We start from the raw sequence: 18056 nt of genomic DNA on the forward strand, positions 1-18056 counted from the left end.
CTTATTGTTGCATGTATTTTTTTTGGCGCGCTTAAATTATTTCCTCAATAATTTATGTCATACCGAGTTCCTCCGTTTTTCGAAAGGCACTTTAAATTGTGGATCCGGGTAGTCGGAAGCTAGAAAGTGTGACAAACAGTCAAAGTGGTATCGTGTTGCCCAAGTAACTGGGTTGAGGAGGTCGGATTGGCAGTCGCTCCTTGTAAAACACTGGTACTTAGCTGAATCCGGTTAGACTGGAAGCCGACCCCAACATAGTTGGGAAAAAGCTAGGATGATGAGGTATCATGTATTTATGTAAATTATCTGCTTGTTTGAAGTGTACGCACAGCCATTTAAACCTTATTTATTAAAAAAAAAGGGTGTTATATGTATGTTTGATCTCCCGAACGGATGGAGCAATTTTAATGTAGTTTGTCTTGTATAAAAGATGTATTATATGCGAGTGTTCTTAGACATGTTTCCTTTTTTTTTATTCAAGTCACATGCACAAAGACATCCAGACTCAGAACAAGAATTCGCGGATCACACAAATGCGTATCTGATAAACAAATGGACCTAATGAATAATTCATGATAAATTTAAATACATCGCCCAGCACTTTCGCAAGTAAGCTAATATAGTATTACACTCTATGCCCAATAGTGGACTTCAATGGGCTGATGATGATGATAATACAATGATAATTTAATAAAATCGCATTTTCAAAACAATCTTTTAAAAAACTAAAATTGTAACAAAAGCCAAAACAAAAATGTTTGTGCTTATGTCGTTGCCATGGTAACCATTTGGCTCCATCATTAGATACGCGCCAATTTCTTTTCAAACTTATATTTACCGTTACATATTCGACACTATTACCAACAATGTACGAGATATATTTTTGGTAACCGCAAAGTTAAGTTTGTTTTTTTTTTGCAAAAACACATTAATGCACAAAACTTGTACGGAACCTCATTTTAAAGTCAGATTCGCGCTTGACATGTTAAAGGGAATGTTTGATATATATGTCAGTACCACCCCACCTAGGTTTATAGTTAATACTAGGTAACAGGACGCCTATATACACTCAATTCTATACTCTATTTCCAAGAAATAAGAACGATTATTGATTGCGAGGGCTCTGCGCAACGCGCAGGTCAGATGCCCCTGTACCACGATATGAAGTAAAAACTGTTGATCGCGGAAGTGAGATGAGATGATACGTCATGTATAGTGCTATCTCGCTCGCACAACTACTAATATTACTTTAAGTCATATTAAAGGTATGGTTTACATCTATATAATTGGCGATGTATATGAACATCGCTGGTAGAGATAAATCAATAACAACTAATAAAGGATATGCGCGAATGTTAATAATGTTTCGTGAGGAAGACACACCTGAGAATTGTTCATGTGTTTGTCACGTCAGAGGACTACGGGCGGTTTCAACTCTGACACCAGGTTGTACATCAACCATACGATACGAATACTTGTTCTTTTTGCAAATCGATTGTATTTTTTTTTAACGACGTCCCTCACTAATAATTTGATGCTTGTGTCGCGGGCGGCTTCACAAACATTCAAGTCACATGCTCAAGACACCCAGACTCAGGACAAGCATTCGTGGATCACACAAATGCTTGTCCTACGCGGGGATCGAACTAACGTGGTGACCTATACCACTCCCCCGTGCAGACGCTAAGCTTTATTGATTTTAAGTAACACTTCCTTAGTGGTTTCTTAGGTTTACGCGAATGTTAGACATTGAAATGAAACGCTAACACTTCCTTTTTGTCTTCATGTCAATATTGGATTGACAACGACGGTTATGCTAACACACTTTTACCAAGCGTCAGATGACAAAATTTCGAAATGAAATCATTTATTCTGCAAATAGGATATATCATCACTTTTAACTGTCTTTTTTGAGAACGCTGGAGCCGACATTTCCTATCTGACTACCCTGAGGAAAAATGTCGAAACAAACTCAGGGGACGCAGTCTCTTTTAAAGTCTAGACAATTTACATCTTCTAATATTTAAAATTCCCGTATCACGATGTTAGTTACCGTACTCCTCCGAAACGGCTTAACCGATTTTTACCAAATTTTATATGCGTAATCAGTAGGTCTGAAAATCGACTAACATCTATTTTTCATACCACTAAGTGATAAGGGTTGCTCACACAAAAAAAAATTATTTTTTGGACGAAATTTTTCGTTTTTATTTTTTTATAATGTGGCATTAAAAAATCATATAACTAGAAAAAAAATATTAGGCGAAACAAAGTTTGCTGAGTTAGCTAGTATATTATAAAACAAAAGCCGCTATGATTTTTATTTTGGCTTTGTTTCCGTAGACCGATACAGCGGAGATTTAGCTTGTTAGCAGGCATAGCAAGTCTTATTTAAGCAAGGAGTATGGTCAAAGAGGCACATTACAATAGTTTATCTGTGATCATTATACCTGTACGTACAAGTTTCGACGGGGATTTGACGTGAAGAAAATGGTTTTCTAGAATAAGAAGATTCCTAAAATGCGCTTAGCAGAGTGGTTGAGGTAGTCACTATGAGCGTCGTAACGCGGGTTGACAAGCATTTGTGTAATCCACGAATGCTTGTCCTGAGTCAGAGGTCCGTATCACAGAAGGCTACTCAAGTCCAGTTTGATCTTAAATCACCTGATCATAGTTTCAATATTGAATCTGCACTTGAGGGTCATTTTTATTTCAGCACATTATTCAAACTTCACTCAGCTGAATCGAGATTCAAATCGCGTCTCAAGCAGAGAATATGTCTTATCTATAAAACAGACTGTCTTCGTTTACAAATTTATCTTTCCCGAAATTCTGGTTTAACATACGCAAAATAAGAATTTAGTTTCAAACAGAATTAATAATTATATTGTGATTTAAAGACGATTAAGCTTTTTAACTGTAGGTCTATTTCAAAAACTTAAATAAATTACTGTTAAATAACGTTGCGTAACGTTAACGTTTAATAAACATCGTTAAATAAATTATCGTAATAATCAAACTCTTCAAAAATATCTATTATTTCTATTACAACACAATTATTTGCTTAACTCAAAGGGAAATCTCTGCTCAAGCGCGGTGTCGACCACACTTGAGTAATCACACATCAAATCTCTACTTGAGTAGTAATCTAGAACTGAGTAATGATTTAGAATAAGATCTACACTCAGCTGAACTATGATCACCGAATCTATGCTTGAGGAGCATTCTAAAATGAAATCTCAACTCAAATCTAGTTTTAAACAGAGATTAGGACTTGAGTAGCCTTCTGTAATACGGACCTGAGTGTCTTTGTGCATTTGACTTGAATGTTTGTGAAATCTTCCGCGACATAAGGAATTGAAAATTCCTTTGTGCGGGAGATGTTAAAAATAATACATGAATATTTTTTAGAGGGTTTAATCGATAGTTGGTCTGTTCGCCAATATTGAAGACTCTTCTAAAAGTCGTTCCAAAATGTATCTTTGACAGTCGTTAATTCTTTAAAAATTCTGTCGAGTGGGGTTACCCAGTAACAAGATTTTCGGAGGTCAGATAGTCAGTCGACCCGTGTATAATAAGGTACCCACCAAAAAGAATATGACTTTATTGTTCAAGTTATAAAATCCTTCTAATAATAACATAAAAATGTTTGTGTATGATCCACCTGACTATAAAGAAAATGCGAAATAAACAAATAAATGAAAATTTCACCGAAAACGGAAAATTTATTTTAACTTGATATTATTTTGAAAGTGAATTTCGATTTTTACTAAGCAATTCGGTTCACAGCTTGAAATCAAACCACGCTTGAATTCCGCTTATAATTTGACCAGAGTCATCATTGGCCTAGCCTTTTCCCAACTATGTTGGGGTCGGCTACCAGTCCAACCGGTTTCAGCTAAGTTAATAATTTGACCAGAGTGATATGCATAATTTTTCCGCCATTTTTACATTCTCTTTTACTCGAGACCAAGGAAAACTTTAAAGCTGTAAATAGAGGTATTTTTGGAGTAGATAGAAACAAAATTTTATTAAGATTTGAACGATTGAAGGGTCCACGATTGTTACCTATCAAAAAATGTTTACCACCTGAGCCTACATTGAATGCAATAAAGAATTGAATTGAATTGATTAACAAGACAAAATATTTAAGTTTTTAACGTTTATCTCAAAATTGTCATATATGGATGTTTGTAACTTTTTCACATAATAAATAAAACTTTTGATTTTGCCACTGAACGACCACTGAACGAATTGAGACGAAAATTGGTAAACAGATAGTTCATAACATGATTTCGTGTTCCCGTGGGATCATTTTCGATTTTAGCGGGCGGGCAAGCGGGCAGAAACCAGTAATTTTATATCGTTTCGCGGTATGGAGTGCTATTAACGAAATCAGGGAGCTTGTTTTGGGCAATTGATTGAATTTTGCAGTTTGTACGCCCGTGTAGGCAAAAGTCAAAGTCAAATTCTTTATTTCAATTAGACCAGTATAATTATGGCACTTGTAAACGTCAAAATAATTTATATATGAACAATACTAGCTGTTGCCCGCGACTTCGTCCGCGTGGTTAGAAGATATAAGTTATAATTTATATCTGCCTTCTATCTATCTTGTAGGATTCAGTCAGCGTTTGCAATGTAAGCGCAAAAAATGTGTTTTTTTTACGACCTCACATTAGAAACCTCAAAAATTGTAGCCTATGTGTTATTCTCATATATAAGCTATATTGTGGTAAAGTTTCATTCAAATCCATTCAGTAGTTTTTACGTGAGGGAGTAACAAACATCCATACATCCATACTTACAAACTTTCGCCTTTATAATAGTAGTAGGATTAAAAACTAGTGTCAGTCTGTCGGTCAGTCTCCTATTGAAGCTACCGCTCGTTCGGAAGGTAGATTCTCACATGGATAAAACATGGAAGGACGTGACTTTCTATTGTACTATCTTGCTTGTACTGTATACTCATGACTTTTACAAATAAACTATCTTTATCTTCTTATGTCTAGACTAGCATGAGGCTGTCTGCGCTATAGTGGGGCTCTCAAAAATCTAAATCAAAAGTTTTTATTTTCCAAGCACTTTCAAAACGTTACAAGGATGACTCTAGTTCACGGTTCCAAAGTGTCATTCTTATGGAGGCAAGAAACTCCATAAGTCATTCTTTTTTAAAAAATAGATATAGGTAGGTAAGTATACACGGTGATTTTTTAGTCGTCTTACAAAAGTAGCCCAGTTCATGTATCTGACGTAAAATAAGGCGCGATAATTATTTTTTTATCATCAACTAAGATAGTAGGTACGAAGAAAAATGAAACAAGAGAAATCTGAAACATACTCTTAAAAATGATAAAACCGCCGCCGCCCCCTCACCATTGTTACAAGGCTCGGACCGCGCTCGTAACAGAGCTGTTTCTAAAACTACGAATTGATTCATAATATTGAATAAAAATTGCAGTTTAAATTTATTCAAATCTCATAAATACCTATTTTTTTATCATGAACGTGTTCTAGTCATTGGATACATGAACTGGGCTGCTTTTGTAAGACGACTAAAAAATCACGGTGTATACAGTACATTTTATACAATACTAGCTGTCCCGACGATCTACGTACCGCCTAACAGTCGATGATCACAGTGGAGACAAAATATTAAGGGTGGATAACCCTTATCACTTAGGATTATGTAAAATAGAGAGTAGCCGATTCTCAGACCTACTGAATACGCATATAAAATTTGGTGAAAATCGGTAAAGCCGTTTCGGAGGAGTGCGGTAACTAACATCGTGACACGGGAATTTTATATAAAAGAAGAAGATTATTTTTTAAGCAAGAGCAGCGTAAAGTAGTAAAAATAGATAATGGGATGGATAAAACATATAATTTTTACTGGGGCTTACACTGTTAATACATTTACAAGGCATATTTGACCGATAAACTACAAAAAAGAGTTTCTAACAAGCCCTTTCATCTCGAAATACAAAGATTGTGGTATTAAGGGGTCTTGCGAGCCACGTGAAGCGACATGACGATTGCGGGCGCCACGTGATTTGTGCAACCAAAAAAAGTTTTCAAGCGACTTCTTTCAAACACGATTACTCAATTCATTTAAAAGGAAATGAAATGAAATAATTTATTCTGTAAATAGGGTAGACGTCATCACTTTTAAATGTCTTTTCTTTACACTATCTGGAATCGACACTTCCTAGCTGGCTACCCTGAGAAGAAACGTCGAAACAAACTCAGGAGTCGTTGCCAGTTTTAAAGTCCAGACAATGTAGTTTATCACAATGAGTAAATACATGCAGTGTTTTCTGGACTGGCGTTTCGAAGAATTAGTGTTTGATTGATCTCATTAACAGGAATACCGTAAAACGGAGTTAATAGAATTTAGTTTTTTTTTAAGAGGATCGCATGCATTTGCCTACACAAAGATTATCAAACACAATTATTTTATTAGCAGCTTGAATGTTCATATAATCTTTACATTTTGTTTTAGACTCTCAAAACTTAACAAAAACTCTGTTTCTATGTATCCCAAAAATACCTCTTTCCATCCCGTTTTATCGTTACTCCAATAAATTAGGAGTTATTTGATAATTGATTGTTTGATTTGCCTTATTCAAATGTGAATATTTTCATTTTTAATATGCGGTATCCCTAAAACACAAATAATCCGGGAGATTGAAAACGATTAGTTCCAGTACGCCATAATGTGGCAGAACATGAGATGATAATACTTATTCTAAAACCTATGCTTGTACCATGTTTATACAAAATAAAATATCTCGTGATCGACGCGATCGTGATTGAATACTGCAGGATTCGAAACCCTTAGTAGTGGACCCTCTGTCTGACTTAACACACGCCAAGTCATTACATGATAAAAGACTCTTTTATTAGTCTGAAAAGCCTGGATTTGGAACAATATGTACTATTTATGATGATGCTTACCTAAACCGGAGTCTTTAATCATGAGCTAATGCGGCAGCGGGCAAGCGCAAAAATTAACGCGTATCAGTAACGCTTGAAGAAGTTTGGAACTAACCGGAGTCCATCCTTAATCATGAGCTGACGCGGCGGCTGCTTAAAGAGTTGAATGTCACGCGTTGTTATCAAAATACCCTGACTAATTTTGGACAGAACAAGAGTCCTTAATCATGAGCTGCCGAGGGAGTCAAACTTACGCGTATTTATTGCTATCGTCCGACTAGTTTCGGACCCAATCGGAGTCCTTAATCATGAGCTAATGCGACGGTGTTAAAAGCAGTAATCACGCAAAATTTATCAGACAATCACGATAAATACGGGTGAGTAAACCGTTGTATCAGTCAAATATGAATCAGCCTGACAAAGGTTATAATAAAAACACATATGCTTATTTCATACTTACACAACCCCTCAGCAATCTATACTAATATATAAAGCTGAAGAGTTTGTTTGCTTGTTTGTTTGAACGCGCTAATCTCAGAAACTACTGGTTCAAATTGAAAAAAAATTTTTGTGTTCAATAGACCATTGGTCGGGGAAGGTTTTGACTATAAAACATCACGCTGCAACTAAAAGGAGCGAAGATACAGTGGAAAATTTGGCAAAAAGAAGAATATTCATCTTCGAGGGCTTTCGTTCGAAAATTCCTAACTTATATCTTCTAACCACGCGGACAAAATCGGAGGCAACAGCTAGTTCTCTTATATCAGTCATTGGCATGATTAAAGCGAATTGCTGGAGTGATACAATTGAGGCGGATCTTCGGGCACTTCACGCCTATGGCTGGCGAGAAGTGTGGCCAAGGATCGGGTAAAGTGGCGCTCTCTTGTACCAGATGCCAAGACACAAATTTAGTAGCATAAAGTAAGTAAATAATTGGCATAGCACCAAATACCACTTAGAAAAGTAAGGAGTTAAAAACTAACTAAGGGGTATCGTGTTGCCCAGGTAACTGGGTTGAGGAGGTCAGATAGGCAGTCGCTCCTTGTAAAACACTGGTACTTAGCTGAAACCGGTTAGACTGGAAGCCGACCCCAACATAGTTGGGGAAAAGCCGATGATGAAAGCGAGAAGTAAAAATGTCGGTTTTGAATAATTATAAGTTCGTTTCTCGAAAGTTATTAGAAGAAAAAACCAGACAAGTGCAAGTTGAATTCGCAACGTTGAGCATTCTGTAAAAATACGCTAAAGAGAAAACTAAAGGGTTGGGTGACAAATAAATTTTGTGGTTACCTTCGTACCAACTAATTTATAACTGTAACAAACGTTTATTAACCTCTATCTTTTATATTTCTTGTTATAGTCGCAACAGAGATTCATCATCTGTGGAAATTTCAACTGTTTATCCATCACTGTTCATGAGATACAGCCTTGTGATAAACGGACGGAGAGATGATAGGTAGAAAGCGGACCCTCAGTAATAGGATTCCATAGCCGATTGGGGGCGGAGCCCAAACAAAAACGCAGTCTTTTTGGAAGCCAGAAGCTTTATATTAGCTAGCCACCCCATAGACTGGGTAGAGCTGTGCCAACCTATACATTATAACTATTCTGACATTTTTGTATAGTCTTTCACGTCAATTTTTTTAATCGATTTTCTATTTCCATACTTTCCATTTTTCCCACAGGTTTATTCACTTTTCTTGTTTGTTTGTCGTTCCGGTTGGATTTTTGCAACTCAATTTTGAGACACTTCCCGATAAGCTTCAAACCCGATGACAATGCAATTTACAACTATAAAAAAGGGCGATTTTGATAAAATTTGAATGGAGTGACATTTAAAAACGTGGGTTTTTAGATATTTCATCTCTTCTCATTCTCTTTTTATGAAGCTATGGTAGCCAGCCAGTATTAGAAACTACTTAAAGACCCCGAATTCGTTCTTAAAGCACACACCAACGTTTCGAATGTTGTGTGTGTATAAAAAAATAAATATCATAACTTTCGTGTTTCGGAAGGAACCTTAATTGAGGGACCTGCGAATAAACTCTTTTCAGTCATGTTGGATGGGCTTAGCACTGAGTTACAGAGAGTAACAGCTGTGTAGTCGCACACTTGGTTTGAAGCTTACGACAAAAGCCGCCTAGATCGAAAATGTTAGGTTCAAAGATGCTTTATTTCTTAAAAGAACATAGTTCACTGGATGAGATACAAAAGTGATAAAATAATAGCTAGAATCCAATGTGTGTTGCTTAATATTTAAAAAAATATACCTAATCCTTAACTCGTACATACTTAAAAGTTTACATTTTTATTTTACCTATATATTACCCTTATTTATTACTATTTATTGGTATTCAACATCTATAGAAGAAAATTCAGTATCTTGATGCTTTTTATTGTTTTTAAAAACATATTATTTACGGGTGGTTTGAACTGTGACACCTGGTTGTACAATACTAAATATTATTTCAATTTTTTTTTACTGACGTTTTTGTAAAATCTCCCTCTCCTTATAATGTAATCCTTGTCTTGCAGGATTTTCCAAACATTCAAGTCACATGCACAAAGACACCCAGACTCAGGACAAGCATTCGTGGATCACACAAAATTAAATGATTGTCCTTTGCGCTCGGCTATGCGTGGTTGGCAACAGTTGTTTATTTTCTTTATTATAACTGTGATAATATCTACAAGTTAGCTGCTGATATTACATAAGAATATTAGGTTTCCTTCCAATGTTCACCCGATTTAAAATAAATTTTAATTTATTGGCTCACTGTATGAGTTTATGAGAGGTAACATACACATATAGACATTATTAACTTATTTTTACAAAAATAAGTACCTACAGTAAGTAATTTAACCTATGTTTGCATTGGGTTTCCAAAACATTAAGTATTGCGCACCTGGACTCAGAACAAGCATTCGTGGACCACACAGATTACACTATGGTATGTGTCAATATTATTATTGATGTGACCCTTAACTTATCAGGTTTTTTTACTATATAATGGTAGCAAGTTGCTTTAATAAATATTATGGACAACATTATTTGCATATTTTTATATCTTAGCTTACAACTCTTTTGAACTGTTGTGTGTCACACCCATATAAATGCATCACACAAAGAGTTCCTTTTTTTAAATTGGATATAGCCATCCAAATCAGAATTGACTTTCTTAAACATTCCTTGATAAAGAATATAGGATTAATAGAGACAAGTCTTTGCCTATTAAAAAAAATAGTGTATCCTGTACTGTTTCTTTTAGATTTTATAATAAAAGCAAGAGTGAAAATCAAATGAACTAAATGTGTCAAATATATGTTTTGGGTGTATCTTGATTGTGTTTCATGAGACATATTGAGCAATTCTCAAAATTCCTCTTAAAATTAATATATAGCTTATTAAATCTTATTTTTTCAAGAACTATGATAATTAAGCTATTTAGATTATTTTTTTGTCAAATACAGCATGAGATTATTTACAGGGCAAATATTATTTACTTGGTAAATATTCTGAGGGTACAAAAATCAATATATATTACCTTTCTTTTTATAATCAAACAAAGAAAAATTCTAAATTTAGAGTATTATTTGTAAAAACATCGCAACATGTCTGTTAGACGCAAAATTAAAAAAGTTAAAAGAACGAATTTTTATTTTTTTTAATCAAAAATGCAACTGCATGATTGCGTTATGCCAAAAGGTATAAAAACAATGTAGGAATATAAACTTACCGTCTTGCACGCACCCACTATCATTTAAATCTTGTTTTATCTCCTCCTCCGGTTTAGCAGTCCCCATTTTGCTTGCAAACGCGAATCGCAAAACCAAAACACACAATGTTTATTAATCGATTCACATTGAAGTGTCTCACACAACGCAAACGACACGAACAAAGAGTTACAGGAATAAACAAGGATTAAAACAGCACAAACACATAAACATACAGGATTTTTGTATATTTGGACCGCTTCCAAAAAAAATTGGATATCTCGAATAGGTACCGAAAACAACCCCTGACAAGAGGAGTCAAAACACCACAGATAGCTCAGAGAATAGAGATGTTTAAGCATAAAACATAGAAATCTTTCGGACCTAGTGATGTTTGTAAAATCAATAAAGTTGAAGCCCGTTTACGGTTTTACCACTCTAAAGGGCTGTACACAGTTGACGTTTCTTTGCATCAGCACGAAATATTTATACCAATCACAGATCGTAAAAAGGAATACTTTCTTGTGGTTGGTTGAAAAATATCTAGCAATATTTTGAAAGTGACATTATAAAAAGCCTACTTTAGGGGTTACTAGTCGTATAAATTTAACAGAATAGTCAGGAATCTAAAAACAAATTAACGAACGTTTTCTCACGACATTTCTCGAAAAAGGTTTCTTACAAATAAAAAAACACATACAAATAGTGCGAAACTTCAAATCTTGTTTTCTGGATTTATACATCATGAAACTGAATACTCTCGTCAGAGAATTATTGTCAGCAGTCAATTATTTACTGGGTCATATTTAAATTCTGCACTGGCATCCCCAAAGGACGTCAATTAGACATTGACAATTATGACATTTCCACCATCGCCCTTTCATGTGCTTTACGTCAAAAAGCACGTCGCACATAAATATTTTTGTTTGTTAAAACCATGGCGAAATCACTCAGAAGCAGGTGGAAGCGGAAATGCAGGGCGATAAAACGCGAACGCTACGCCGTGAAAGAACTAGCGCGACTAAAGAAGATGTTAGGAGTAAAAGATGAAGAAAAACCAGAAAGTACCACGGCCACCACGGGTGAGGTTATGGAGACCGATCAAGTTATATTTTTGGACGCTGGAGCTCTAACTAAGAAAGCGAAGAAGAAACAAAAGGCAAAGGAAGCAGCTGAAACAGTCAAAGACGACGAAGAGGATGTAGAAATGAGTTCGGATGACGAAAATGTCGTTGTAGAAGATGACGGGAAAAAGCGTGTTTTTAGCACGAAAACACTCAAGGATCAAAACGGACAATACCCGGTATGGCTACACAAGAGGAAAATCGCTAAAATCACGAAAACCGGCAAGAAAAATAGCAAGAAAAGGTCTAAGAAGCGAAAACGTGTTTAATAAATATGTATATGTAAACAAGACTTTTATTTCACAACATTTGCAAATTGACAGAAAGACGGAGTTCATTTCATCAGCTTTGAGACAGCCAGGAGTATACAGTGATCTAAAGTAGTGATAAGTATTAAAGTTATAGACATCAATGTATACCACAACTAAGTATTCTTAAGAGCATGCAATTGCTGTACTACCCAGTGTTATGATTTAAAGAGGTCAGAATAGACTAAATGGAATTGCTTTGCAACAGTGAACAGAAACTGTCAATACTGTGTACAGAAAAGAAATAAACGTAGTATTTAAACACAAGAATTCATGGATACCCAAGTGGTACACTTCTCTTAAACCATAGAGCATGAAGTGCTACAAAAAGCATTTGGTTCATCCTCAAACTCTTGTCCTGAGATGTGACTTGATTTTTTGCAGTGTTGAAGGAGTTCAACCAGGGACCGGCCGGATACTCATTGAAAGGGTTTTTGAAGGGGTTTTTTTAAGCGCTTCAAGAAAAAACCCTATGACATATGTTACACCTTCGAACGGATTACTGGAACCCTGTTCCGAACAGGTTACCCTTTCACTACCCGGTAACACTGTAACAGGGTAACCCACTCCAACCTAAGACAATGCAATATGCACTCTTTATCATAGACATTAGTTTGAAAATAGTATAACCACGAGCGCACGTGACATCTTACCGCCCAGCGGCGACATTGTTGCATTTACCGAGCGACTTGTAATCATGGAATAAAAATCATTGTGGATATGATCTTACAGTTTAATTTTGCTTGTCGCACATTTCAAACGTTGTGATATATATTTTTCGTGTCTATACTTGTAGACCAAGGTCGATAATTTTTAAAACCAAAAAAAATAATAGTAGGATGAAACCCATTAGAAAAGGAGGGGAATATTATAAAAATGAAAGGAAAAATAATTTACGGGTGATCTGAGGTCGGGAAGGGGGTGGGAGTGACGTTTGAAGAGTAAATAACGTTTTTTTTTCGATTTCCGGCAAAACTAAAATTCGTATCGAACAAAGTGATTTTATTTGAAATGAATGAAATTTATTTGATTAAAAATATATATTTTTTCACCTTATTTTGAATTAATATAAAAAAACACTCTAATTTTCAATCGAAAATTCACCCGTCAAATCTTCTCAGAAAATGCAAAAAATGAAAAAAAATGTATTCGATTTTTTTTTAATTATTATAAATAATTTCATCTAAAAGTTTGATTTGAGGTTTTAGGCTAGGTATATAAAATTACGCTGCAACTAATAGGAGCGAAGATTTAATGGAAAATGCGGCAAATACGGGGAAAAATATCAATCTTCGAGGGCTTTCGTTCAAAAATTCCTAACTTATATCTTCTAACCACGCGGACGAAGTCGCGGGCAACAGCTAGTTACCTATATGAAGTTTCGCGCGTAGGTAGTTTGTCCGAGAGGCGCGACACGTCGGCGATAGAAGAATATCGGCTGTAGTCTTAGTAAAGCAATGAGGGGCCGCTAGGGTGCAAGTATGCAGCTCAAGTTTAGTGGGTAATTCAGGGTAACACGAATAAAAGCCTTTCGTGAAGGTAACCACTTCAAAGGGTTAAGTTATTGAAGGGGTTAACCCCTTCACGTGGTTACCCTAATGAAGGTGTTAACCATTTCGCTGGGTTTCGAGGATGTAACTCGAACAAAAGGTAACACTGCGATATGAGTTACCCCGTGTACGGGTTACCCTGTCAAACGGCTTAACTCTAAAGTGGGGTTGTCCGGTCCCTGAGTTCAACACAAGGATAGAATTTCCTCATTGCCAGTTGTTTTAAATGAAAAAATATTAATTAAACTTTTAATTAGCAAATTTTGAAGTTTTCTTTTAACTCCATAGTCTATACATTGTACACAGAGAAACTAATTCCTCTGTTTCTCTGTTTATGCCATACATAAATGTTATAAATTTTTTTTGGCACAGATACAAAACTACCAGGGACTTGAGAAAAAAAAGACAACAACCTTCATATAAATAATTACAAAAAAAATATATTAAGATTTATGACAAGAATTAATTTAATATTGTCTAATTTATTGGTTTGTAAGCTGCAACTCTTGTAGTTGCTTTCGATAACTCCTTTAGATGATCTTCGGCAGTCAAGTGTTTGTTCAACGCCTGTGCTGCTATTACCAGATTGCATATTGTGCAGTAATAGTTTGGACCATTTAACTGTAAATAAGATACAAAATATTTTAATAATGATACAGTATATATTTTGAGACTGAATTATATGACAAACAACTATTTCAACATTGAAATGAAACGACTTTTACGGATTTTTATCGCGGTTTAATTTTTGGTTTTAGTTCCCGACGTTTCGACACCTTTGCAAGTATCATGGTCACGGGCAGACGAGTCTGCCCGTGACTTTAAAATAGGGGGTGTCACATGCGTGTCTAAAGTTTGCTTTTATAAACAATAATGTAAATAAATCTATAACTGTATTATTAATTTAACTCTCAGTAAAATCTTTTCATACTATTTTAAAGTCGTACGTGTTTCGTCATTTTGTAGTAAAAATGTTTGAAGTTCCTAATAAGCGATACGACGCCCGTCCGTGCCACGTGGTCCCTATTGTATTTTCAGCAGGTGGAAACCACGTGCGCAACAAAATACCAAATAGTTATTACGAAGCCCTTTCTTACATGTACCTACGATACCTTGAATACAATAGATTGTGTAAACGCTAATTATAATTTACTCTATACCTAATGACCTATATGTTGTCTATTTGTATGTTTAGATTAACACAAATGTAACATTCCACCTAGTAAAATTGTTACATTGAAATAAACAAGTCGCTGTTAGGGCATAATATAAAATGTTGGTAAAGCATCAGCCGCGCTAATCACACAGAGATACGACGAAAGGTCACAGCTCAGTCCCTTTACGCGGCCTTAGTTCAACGTTCTATTTTTAGTACAAAACTGAGGACGTATAACCCAACTGGTAGTACCTACGGCCGTACTGCGCATGGCTCGCTATCCGTAAAAGTCGTTTCATTTCAATGTCTAACATTCGCGTAAACCTAAGAAACCACTAACTATTTCAACGACACAATATAATTATATTTTTAGAATGCCTTTTAAGACAAACCCTTCCTTTTAAAAAAGGGGTATATGGGGACACTGGTCCAACAGAGGCCTCATTGACGACGACCTCCGTGGTCGAGTGGCGTACCGCACCGGTTTCAAGGTGTCGCTAGCTCTGAGGTCCCGGGTTCGATCCCCGGTCGGGTCAATGTAAAAATTATAATTTCTACATTGTCTCTGGGTGTTTGTGGTACCTTCGTTGTATCTGAATTCCATAACACAAGTGCTTTAGCAACTTACTTTGGGTTCAGAACAATGTATGTAATGTTGTCCGCATTTATTTATTTATTACTTAAATCTAATTAGAAGGGAATCCATTAGAGGCTACTATGTGAGTCACTCACATTCTACTATGGAATAGACAAACAATCCTTTCTTATTTTTTTCTTTCCTCTTTTCTACATTGCCGTGGCCTACAGGCTCCATAGTGTAAGTACTATAATAATATTATGTAACAATTTTTCACACAATGAGGGCAATAAAAGAATTGAGTAACCAAATTAATTACAGAACTATTGAATGTTATAGCAGTTCACATAAACAACCAAGTATGGTAATATTCTATACATGAGAAGAGGCCTTTATCTAGCTTGGGACTGTAAGTCACTGTCAAGTACATTAAGTTAGCAATGTAATTTTTCCATTGTCCAAAGTTAGGTTTACTAGTATTATTTCCTTTTTTTCCAGGTCTGTCATCATCATATTTGGTCTGCTGTGTTTCCCCTTTTCTGAGGCAGACTGGGCATCTCCACCATTGTTCGCCCTTTAGATCTGGCAGAGACGTTCCTCGAAAGTAACAGAACATATCATGCTTTCTATGCAACAATTTGACCGCAATATCTTACACTTTAGTGTCACTTAGTAAAACTGTATTGTAAGTTACTTATAGGTACTGGTTTGTGTCAAGAAATAAGTCGTTACAAACCTTTCTGATTAAATTTTCTTTAAAATCCGCCATGTGTGGGTAACTTTCTAAGATCGTTCTATGGTTCTGTGAGTTCTTGTGGCGTTCTTTACACATTACATCTCGGATCATCTCAAATTCACAGAAGACGCATCTGTACAGCACACCGCTCGTCAGAATCCCGTGGTAAGCATCTGATGACACAACAAGCTTCTTTCCATCATTAAGGTTCACTATCAAGAAATTTTGAGGTTCGCAATAATATTTCGCGGTCTTTTTTTCTTCGGCATTGATTTTTGGTTGTCTTAGTGCCGGCATCGACATATTTGTAGCTGAAATAGTCTTGATGATATATTATTAATTTATTGTAGATTGATTGAAAAAACTATCCTATAATTATTTTTATTTTCGTTCGCGGGTAGATGATTGCTTGCAGTATTTATTTTCGAATGTTGGCGCTATGACAACTGTTGCCAAGGTGTGGTAGATGGAAAAAGACGAAAGTAATAACTTATACAGCCAACGAAATTAAAATTATACGTATCTCATTAAAATTCGACATCGCATAAAAATAAAGTTTATATGTTTCATATTTTGGTGGAGCAAATATTTTTAGGACGAATTTTAAGTTATAATTAAATAACCTTGACGCTTTAAAGTCCTTCTACAACAATTAATTAACTTCGAAAGTCACAGCGTGATATAGAAAGCCTTATCATACAACATAAACTTTTATGACTATAATTTTATGTTTTACGGTACTTAAAATAAAAGCCAAACATATTTTAACCAAAGATTCATTTACGATTAAAGAGTAAAGAAATGAATTATGCGATATTACAATACATTTGTAAGTTAACATTGTTTCAAAAGCTTGTTGTAACATATTCATATCAGTTATTTGCATTCCATAATGTGTTGAAGGTGTTACAGAATAGGCTTAAAGCTATGTACATTTGTGGATCCTGTGGGACACAGCAAACTTCACTTAATTCTTTAAGTAATAAAGTAGTACATGAGATTTCAATATTAAAATTTAGTGATTGAAAATACAAAAAGCCAATTAATTCAAACCATTTTGTGCTATTCATATCTTCTAATATATAAAATTCCCCTGTCACGATGTTAGTTACCGTACTCCTCCGAAACGGTTCGACCGTTTTTTATAAAATTTTGTATACATATTGGGTAGGTCTGAGAATAGAACAACATCTATTTTTCGTACCCCTAAGCGATAAGGGTTACTCAAACTAAAAAAAAAAATATTTTTTGGACGAAATTGTTTATATAATGTGGCATTAAAAGTACATAGAGAAAAAAATTGGCAAAACATCGTTTGCTGGGTCAGCTAGTTATTTTATGAAAATACAAAGCAGTAAGCCTCTTTACAGCCGAGAAAACGTACGTAAATGAGTATTCCAGACTCTTAGTGATTAAACCACTGGAGCCTCACGGAATGGATACGATGTGTCCATTAACGATAATTATTATGTGACTATTATTAAACTCAGTCGAATGCTCCTAATGATGAAATTTCTTTTTCTAGTCATGGTGTACATTTGTAATACGAAAGCTTCATCAGAAACGATACGAACCAAATCATCAAACATTGATATCGACGACTTCATAAACAGACTTCTATCTTCCCAAAAATTTGATGAACTAGCCGATAAAGTCGCTGATAAAGCTGTCAAAAAATTAAAAGCCGGCAACCCTTTGGAGCGTTTGGAAAGATTCATTGCACCAAACAATGTCACCATACCGGGCAAGGAGAAGGGTTACAAAGACCACGAAAAGGAATCATCCTACAGAGATGCAAGTAGCAGAGATGAGGGGCTACAATTTTCGAAACTAGGTAAGATAAACACAGAAGCACTAATGAGAGATGAAATCGAAGAGCAATCTGAACATTTACAACTTAAATTCAAGTATTTGACAAAGAATGCTCATGAGAAGAAAGCGATGAAAGATCGGAC

The 18056-nt window shown here is 35.4% G+C and overlaps 3 protein-coding genes across 4 annotated transcripts in view; 1 reads left to right on the top strand and 2 right to left on the bottom strand.

Annotated features, from left to right (window-relative positions):
- The window catches only part of LOC113508914, a 32402-nt gene extending 21308 nt beyond the window's left edge, over positions 1-11094 (bottom strand). Inside the window, exon 1 of one of the 2 annotated variants that reach the window (XM_026892093.1) lies at positions 10674-11094. In XM_026892093.1, coding sequence (XP_026747894.1) covers positions 10674-10740 — 67 coding nt within the window. In that variant the 5' untranslated portion in view covers positions 10741-11094. The remainder of the gene's footprint in view (positions 1-10673) is intronic. The other variant, XM_026892092.1, reaches the window with a different exon arrangement.
- A 423-nt stretch (positions 11095-11517) lies between these two features.
- LOC113508919 (protein LLP homolog) lies at positions 11518-12061 on the top strand. Its single transcript, XM_026892099.1, has one exon. The coding sequence runs from the start codon at positions 11588-11590 to the stop codon at positions 12041-12043; it is 456 nt and encodes a 151-aa protein (XP_026747900.1). The 5' UTR covers positions 11518-11587; the 3' UTR covers positions 12044-12061.
- A 1951-nt stretch (positions 12062-14012) lies between these two features.
- LOC113508920 lies at positions 14013-16663 on the bottom strand. Its single transcript, XM_026892100.1, has 2 exons — positions 16102-16663; positions 14013-14253 (listed from the first exon to the last, which is right to left on the bottom strand). Exons 1-2 carry the CDS (start codon positions 16402-16404, stop codon positions 14110-14112), a joined length of 447 nt encoding a protein of 148 aa, XP_026747901.1. The 5' UTR covers positions 16405-16663; the 3' UTR covers positions 14013-14109.
- Positions 16664-18056: the final 1393 nt, after the last annotated feature.

This window comes from Trichoplusia ni, chromosome 3 (genome assembly GCF_003590095.1).
Source record: "Trichoplusia ni isolate ovarian cell line Hi5 chromosome 3, tn1, whole genome shotgun sequence".
NCBI lineage: Eukaryota > Metazoa > Arthropoda > Insecta > Lepidoptera > Noctuidae > Trichoplusia > Trichoplusia ni.